Source organism: Scleropages formosus, chromosome 2 (assembly GCF_900964775.1).
Source record: "Scleropages formosus chromosome 2, fSclFor1.1, whole genome shotgun sequence".
In the NCBI taxonomy this organism is placed as follows: domain Eukaryota; kingdom Metazoa; phylum Chordata; class Actinopteri; order Osteoglossiformes; family Osteoglossidae; genus Scleropages; species Scleropages formosus.
In genome coordinates, this window is record NC_041807.1 from 26936656 (window position 1) to 26945468 (window position 8813).

An 8813-nucleotide genomic window follows, 5' to 3' on the forward strand; every position below is an offset into this window, starting at 1 on the left:
GAACTTTACCCTTCACATGTATCAGTGTGTGTTGCAAAAGTCTTACAGACGCTATTATCTTTTACCAGGCGACTTTGTTTTATTTGCGCATTCGGGATGTATTAAAACTGAAAGACAGGTTTCAATTTGTGAAGGCAACAGAAAGGCTTCCACAAGGTGGTGCTCTGGGATCATATCCAACCGCCATAACGGAGCTTATTCGGTAGGTACACGCGTGTTAAGAAGTCCGGGGCGAAAGAGGTCAAGCACTGGATTTCAGCTTTCTGCTTCCACTTTTGCATCAGCTCCATCTGCAACAATATTGCATCATTCATTCTTCTGACACTTCAGAATGCCAACTATAAACTAAGTGTTTTCACTTTCTGTTCTCTTATGTTCTACACTCTTTGCCTTTACAGATACATACATGGCACCTATGTTTTATTAGTTATTTTGACTCCTTTTTTCAATTTGAGCTGTTACATTCACACCATACATTTTATGGTACACATACATTATGTGTCTTGGTATCCTTACTGTTTCAATTCAGTTTAAGTACCTTGACGAAAGGTTTAATTTGAACCACCTTCAGCTTGTAAGATAATATCACTAATTACTATGCTGGCCCAATGAACAATCCATCTGACTTGGAAAATTCATTACACTTTGTTAGGATTTCCGGTGACCCACTCTGATCCTGGAATGCTACATGCCTGCAGCTTCTCTGCAGGTCTTGTAAAAACATGGTCATTTGAACTTACCAGACCCCAAAATGCATGTAATTAAGCAATTTGGCTTGGATGAAACAAAAATAGGTGAGTGTCTGTAATTGTAGTAATGAAGGACTGGGTCTTCTGGAGCCTTGCCTCTCTTCTCCATGCAGGCTGAGTGGCAGCATAAGGGCGCTTCAGCAGGCTGCTAAGTTTGCTCTCATCCTTCTTTGTAAATGGAATGAGGGCATCCTTTGGCACTCTTAGCCTAAGACACCCATTTAGGGAAACAGTTAGCTACTGACCCTTGAAATGTCCCTCAAAATTATGGTAGGAGGTCACAGCCATGTTTAGAGAAATAACTCGACCACAGTGCTATTTCTATCATATTCAGCACCATGATGACTAGTCACACTTAAACTTTAACCAAGCCACATCTGGAATGGTAATAGGATGGGAGTAAACGGCTTAGAAGTTCCAACTGTTTTATACAATTACCTTTTGAAATATGTAAGTATTCCTAAATGTTTCAACTAATATCAGTACATTCTGTTATTAAATATTAAAATATACAGAGTAAGCATAGATTCAAACCTTTCAATGTCTGTTGGAAGAAGGCCCAGCCATTTCACACTTGGCACAGTGAGATTTTGTGCTTCAAATGACATTGACTGTAAGAAAAAAATACAACTTTCCACATACCTACTGCAAAGTTTATACAGGTTAGAAGGAAAACTGTTTTCCCCACAAAAGAAAGGAGATGTTACAGCCTACTATGATTAATAATAAGGAAATAAAGAAAAAAGGTCTTACCACTGATCCATACTTATAGATACACATAATTTCAATGCCTAGGAAGAGCAGAGAAATGTTGTAACCAAAATACTGTGATATTTATTCTCAACTAGTGATTCAGATCAACAAAGAAAAAAATTGAACAACTTGTAGAGTGAACAAAGTAGCAGTCACTAAATGCAATAGTGTTCTTGCAATTAAGGACCTCAGAGATGCTGTTAGGTTGCATCACTAACAATCCTAATCCTAAATTTATGAGCTGTATTACTCAGATTAACATAAATCAATCAGATATACATACACCTGTTTTTAAGATCATGAGATGAAGGCTAGGAAGGGCAGTACCATGTGGGTCTGCATCCACCAGCACAAAGACAGGAATATGCAATGTGTCCCACAGCTTCCTAACCATCAGTCTGCTGTTTAAGTCTGGAACACCCTTTCCCTGACATGAGTAAGATGTTGGAGATTAATCTTTCAGCAAACCACAAGACAGCAAAACTGGTATCAGATAACCTCAAAACAATACAGTATCAGCAACCTTCATCCTTTGAACACATGCTTATCCAGACCAAACCCTCATTCAGTTAATTCACTGAATGCCTGTCTGGGTTTCTCACTTTCTTTCAAAACTGCAAGATGTTTATTAACCACTTACTGAAGGTACAAGCAACCCTGATTGTTGTCAACAAAACTATAATCACACACACACACACAGGCTGCAGCCGCTCATCCCGAGTGGGGTTGTGGGAAGCCAGAGCCTAACCCAGCAACACGGGGGCAAGGCTGGAGGGAGAGGGGACACACCAAGGACGGGACGCCAGTCCGTCTCAAGGCACCCCAAGCAGGACTCGAACCCCAGACCCACCAGAGAGTAGGACCCGGCCATTCCCGCTGCGCAACCATGCCCCCCCCAAAACTACAATGCATTTCATAAAATAATTCCTAAATTAAATCAATGACTTAAAATATTAAATTATTAGACTAATGATTACTCTGTCACTGCATAGCTGACCTCAGTCAAGCAGTTCAACAGCATTTGTATCTGTCAAAAACAATAACACTTACAGTAACCATGATGCATGGAGACAGACTGGTGCCAAACTCATCATCCAGGAGTCTCTGAAAGGTTGCATCTTTTTCCACAATAAGAATAAATTTAGCAGAAGACATGATATCTAAAACATGTTAAAGAGGATGATGAACCAAGAGAAAAAAAAATCTGAAGATAGTCTTTTTTCCCACAGATATACTAGTTTGTACTTTTAATTTTGCAAATAAAAAACATCAATGTTTTCAAGGATACTCTTTACTCCATAGACATTTGATGAAACCAATATTGCCTAAACACAAAAAAGAAATTATACAACTTGTGATATGTCATAACAATTGGAAGACTCCTTTTTCCATAGCAAAAAGACTGAATAAATTTAATTTTTATTGATGAAAAGATGTTAAGATGGTACATTTAATTTGCTTTAATGCTGTGAACTGTGAAGCTAAATAATTTAAAATATTGCTGACAGAACTTTAAAGAATCATTAAAGGCTGAAGTGCAGTGACATTATGATATCGCTTAGAATAAGTATGGCTTCAAAGCTAGTGTCACAACAATGGATCCCTACAGCAATGTTCTATGATCAGTAAAAACTTTTGACATTAAGCTATTATATTTATATACTGATATTATATTGTTAAAGAGACACAAATTATGAGCGGGCTGCTCACATTGGAGCTGCAATTCACTCTGGTTCCATCTTCTTCCTGGTAGCAGAGATCACCTGAGATTAAACCCTTTGATGTGGCAAGCTGCCGAGGAACAAATGAGATAATACAATTCATCAGACTCCAAAACAAAAAAAATACACACAAACTCACCTAACCATCCGAAAGAAGCTATAAAGTACTGGTGGTCCCCTACTTACAAAGTTAATAGGGAAAAAGAGGTGGTTCATCATTCGAAAAGTCTGTTAGTACAATGTAACACAGAGTTTGCAAGAGGCTCATCAATTCTACATGCTCCTACTCCTGTAATTCGTGCCTTCAAAAACGGTCATATTAGATTAAGAAACTGTACTTTGACAATCTTGTTTGCATTTCTGTCTTTTTGTCTGTTGGTGGGGGGGTGCGGTGGCGCAGTGGGTTGGACCGCAGTCCTACTCTCTGGTGGGTCTGGGGTTCGAGTCCCGCTTGGGGTGCCTTGTGACGGACTGGCGTCCCGTCCTGGGTGTGTCCCCTTCCCCCTCCGGCCTTACGCCCTGTGTTACCGGGTTGGCTCCGGTTCCCCGTGACCCCGTGAGGGACAAGCGGTTCTGAAAATGTGTGTGTGTGTCTGTTGGTGAAATAAACTTTTATTTTCTCAGTTTTACATCAGGGGGTGCAGTGGTGCAGTGGATTTAGCCAGGGCCTGCTCTCTGGTGGGTCTGGGGTTTGAGTCCTGCTTGGGGTGCCTCGCAACAGACTGGTGTCCCCTCCCCCTCCAGCCTTACGCCCTGTGTTCCCAGGTTAGGCTCCGGCTAGCCATGACCCCACGTGGGTCAAGCGGTTTCAGACAGTGTTTGCTTTAGATCATTTTAAAGAAAAGTGTCTTCTACATGAATAAATTAATAAATGAATAAATGTCAGCAACCCAGACAGCTCCGTGGAGTAGGCGGCTCATGCATGAGCCTGAGCATTTTGAGTCCTCTGGCAACTACTTATGACCCACTGTAAATAAGAAAGCACAATAAAGAACCTTGCCCAGAGCTAGACCAGGGTGTCGGTACTAAACTGCAGCTCCAGAATTCACTTTTTATCCCACACATTACGCGAAATTCCCTATACAAGCATAATAATAAGAAATATAAAGCATAATTAGAAGAAACTTTAAAAACAGTAAGTTGTATGTTATTTATCTTAAAGTACAGACAACTGTATATCAACTTGAAATTGGACATATTACACGTAGGTGCAGTATGACTGAGAAGAGGCACTTCACTGGCAACTCAGAACTGATAGTTGTAGAAGCCACAAGATCATTTACAACTTTTTCACCTTCACTCTTTTGAAAAAAACTTTAGGCAGCACTTACTATTCAAAATCAGTAATGTTCCCTGCAAAGTGAAGCTTTGGCATAATTTCTTAAATACTTCTCAAATATGTTTGTAGAAACAGAATTTATTACTTCCAAGTTTCTAAGTCAGGAGCTCACCATATCACCTTTACACTAAGCACATATATAACATAACAGGTAATACTTTGGTTAAGGAAAATATTTGCAAATGGAGTGTTGCAAGTTCAAGTCCAAGGATTTGGCCCTGCTATTATATCGTTGAGCAAGGTATGTAAAAGGTAGGGTAAGGTACTTCACTGTAATTCTTCCAGTAAAATAGTCCTGCTGTATAATAGGACCAGCTACGCAACAAAATAATGATAAATGTGTGTGCACAGTGACGCACATAAATACGCACAACGTGAAGGCTCCTGCGTGGGACTTTCAGCATACAGGAAATGTCATCTACTATGGAATCCACAGTCCTCTGAGATCCAAACAGCTGTGTATCATTGTAATAGATGTCCCTGAGGGGAAAAGTTCCAGTTATACTACAATAAATGATTAAACCCCACACTGAAGTGCTTAAATCTTTATTGGATAAAGGCTTTTACCTTTTTGTGGCATACGTATTCCTCTGAACAAGTTTATAGACAACAGACAGGATTTTCAGGGTAGATGCTGCAAAAGATAAAAAAAAAGACTTGTTTTTAACTTTAGTGTTAATGAGTACTTCAGGTATTTATAAATTTGGACTAACTTTACAAGTGCTTTATGGTATTCGCCAGTTAAAAAACAACATGAATAAGTGCTGTAATGTCTCACCAAATCTGGTCACAGATGATGAGCAGTCACTTCTCACTGTGCTGACCATGCTCTGCGAATCCATATGAAGTCCGACAGTATTGTGAAACCTTGATGTAGTGGAAGCTAAGTTTCACAGACTGACCTTAGGCAAAATTATTTACTATTTAAAATTCAATTACTGAATAATTCTTCACTTTCGACTAAATCAAAACATCAGCTTCTTCACTGAAATTCCTCCTAGAGAACTTGTCAAGGTTCAATGAACTGGTGTCTTGTAGAAATAAGGTCCTCACCCAGTAAACATTTAGCTTTCTTTGCTGCTATACTGTTTTTAGGTCTTCAAAATGAGTCCCTTAGACTTTAGTGTGGGAGTTTTTTTTTTTTTTAAAGTAGAACACAGTCGTACCTGATATTGACCCAAGTGGACCTGTTCTGAAGGAGAAGTACAGGTGGCTCCCGCTTGGAAAGGCTCTCTATTATCTCCAATATCACCTTTTCGATACGTGACAGAACATCCTGACTGATAAAAAAAAACATAGTGTGAAATTAACAATATAAACAAAAATGTAAAGCTTTTGAGTAATTTACCTACGTGAAGCTACCTGGTGACTTGTCTCTGCAGCATTGATGGAATCACACTGTTCTCCCATTCTTCCCCATCTTGATCTTTCAGCAGTTTGGTCCTTAGCCTTTCCACTTCGAGTAACTCCTCAAACATTTCCTATCTCACACACCGGCAGTTCTACAGGCACAAAATACACAGAAAATCAGCGAACCTCTCTAATTTAGTCATTGAACGGCTAGCTAACAGGTAGCCAGTCTGTTTAATTCTGGTCCCCTCAATACCTGACAAGTTGATGAGCAAACTTGGCAAACCTGTACCTGACAAGAGTTGTTGAGTCAAACACACTGACTAAAATCACTTATGACGTCTGACATCGAACGGGCAGGTACAGGAGATGTCACGAATGCAGTTTAACACATAGTTTTTAAAGTAAAGGAAGCGACGAGGGCCCCGTTCCGCTGCGGTTCAGAATAACCGTCCTTTGCTTTCTCGCGCTCGCGACCGACCCCGCCTGAGGAGCGCGCGCTCCACAGTCTCGAGGACGGTGAGGCGTTTCACAACCGCCAAGTGATTATTTGATAGACTAAGAGCTGAGTCGAGCCGGATTGAAACACTTCTTTTATCCAAATATTACTCCCGAAAGTCTCTTTAAAAAGATGATTATGAACATTGTGACAGGAAAATTTATATTTAAGCCTTATTAAGGGTATAAAGACGTGTTTTTTTTTTAATTTCTTAAATACAACGCTTGTGACTGAACGCTTTCCGCCCGACGCTATCGATACGATCTTCGACTTCGTGTCGTTTTATTCATCTTTTCCAGCTCCAGCCACTGAAATAAAGAAAAAAAGAATTCATTAAACTTTTTTTTTTTTTTGATTTTATACACATTTACTGTGAGCGTGACTGATAATAAAACCTCGCTCTTCTACCTCATTCCACCACACTCTCTCGAAAATAATCTCCACTGAAGCTGTTAAACTATACAAGAATAAGCTGAGTTTAAGCGCAACCCGTCCCCGCAAAAGTCTGCTAGTATAATGAATGTCCAAGGGAGTTGTGCACATATATACCAGAAAAAGATGATTAATGGAAAAACCTGTACATATTCTATTTATTTTCCAATGTTCGGTTTAGCTGATGAGCTTTTCAATTAGGAAATACTGTAATGCGTGCTCATTAAAATATTTTACAGTTGTACATACATACATTTTCAGAACCGCTTGTCCCTACTGGGTCGCAGGAAACCGGAGCCTACCCGGTAACACAGGGCGCAAGGCCGGGGGGGAGGGGACACACCCAGGACGGGACGCCAGTCCATCACAGGGCACCCTAAGCGGGACTCGAACCCCAGAACCACCGGAGAGCAGGACCGTGGTCCAACCCACTACGCCACCACACTCCTACAGTTGTACTTAACAGTATATTAATAGGATATTATTAATAGGATATGCAACCACTGAACTGATTTATCCCAGCATATGCAGAAATATTTCTACCTCAATTTATTATATAATACGCAAATAGCCACTTATGTAGTCTTTTATTTAAATGTAACCAGCACATTATAGTCTACGTTTTTCCATGTAAAGCTCTTTGGAAACATAATAGACGGCAGGCCTCTCTGTCTCCATTTGTATAATGAGCGATTCGATAGCCATTTATACAGCCGGGTATTTTGACTGTATCAGTTCAGTGTAAGTGTCATGATAGAAGTACCATAGCAGGTGTAGGATTCGAACCTGGAACCTGTGAGGCAAAGAAAACGAAGATGGCAGTAGTAGAGGGGACTGATCTACTGTCCGGTGATGAGTGCCCTGCGGAAACATGTGTGGGCTGTGATGATGTGACGGTGACCCTGTTCCACAGCGGTTTACCCAAACTCGTGTGGCAGTTAGCACCTCATTGAACTTCACTGAGCCACATTAGCACCTTCTGTAGCGTTTAACTGGGCAGGACTGCAAGTGATTACGAACCATGAAAGTCCTTGTGACAGGACTGCTTCTCCATGGGCCTTATTTGGCCTTTGACCTACAAATAGGGCAGCATGGTGGCACAGCGAGTAGTGCTGCTGTCTCACAGTGCTTGGGTGGCGGGAGAGAGTGTGGGTTTGATCCCTGCTCAGTCTGTGTGGTGTCTGCATGTTCCCCCTGTGCCTGTGTGGGTTTCCTCCAGGTGCTCTGGTTTCCTCCCACAGTCTGAAGACATGCTGTTCAGGTTCCCCTATAGTGTGTGAGTGACAGAGAGAGTGTGTTCTACTGACATATAGAGGCATGACCCAGTGTAAGTAGTGTATCCAGCAGTGTAAGTCACCTTGCTGAACAAGGTGTGTGGGCTGATAACACTACCTCATGTTTGTTCTAAGTTGCTTTGGAGAAAAGCATCTGCAAAATGAATAAATGTAAGTAGTTTTCATTTGGCTGCATCATTTGCTGAGTGTTGCATATGGTAAGGAGCGCTGAGTGGTGGGCACACTTGCAAGTGATCACTGTCATTGCCTTCTGCTCAGAATAAAGACCTTAAACTAGCACCTACTAATTTAGTTTTTGGCAGACTAGTACCTTGTGTGAGAGAATGCCTACCGTTTTTATAGTGCTTCATTAATAAGATAACTAAAATAAAACAGATGCCATTTTAACTAACGTGACAGATTATTTACTGCACAGTTAATGACATCAAAAGTAGTAGTCATTAAATAAATAGCATGCAATCTTCTGGCTCACCTGGTGCTTTGCAGCACCTCTGCTGAGCATTCGGATGTTCTTCCATTTTCATGTGGGTTTCATCTGGGTGCAACGGTTTTTCTCCCATGGTACAAAAACATGTATTTCTTATGAATTGGAGATCAGAATTGTCCAAAGTGCCTGTTTGTGTGTGTTCTATATTGTTCTGCTGTGTAAATAAGCAAATGATGGTAGGGAATTTA

General features: G+C 40.7%; 1 protein-coding gene across 1 annotated transcript; it reads right to left on the reverse strand.

Moving 5' to 3' along the window:
* Positions 1–162: 162 nt before the first annotated feature.
* Positions 163–6235, reverse strand: spo11 (SPO11 initiator of meiotic double stranded breaks). Its single transcript, XM_018756618.1, has 14 exons — positions 6205–6235; positions 5925–6064; positions 5729–5842; positions 5341–5429; positions 5130–5196; positions 4934–5042; positions 3213–3293; positions 2791–2827; positions 2553–2662; positions 1830–1929; positions 1503–1540; positions 1284–1360; positions 846–957; positions 163–290 (listed from the first exon to the last, which is right to left on the reverse strand). The coding sequence occupies exons 2-14, from the start codon at positions 6038–6040 to the stop codon at positions 171–173; spliced, it is 1170 nt and encodes a 389-aa protein (XP_018612134.1). The 5' UTR covers positions 6041–6064; positions 6205–6235; the 3' UTR covers positions 163–170.
* Between the last annotated feature and the right edge of the window lie 2578 nt (positions 6236–8813).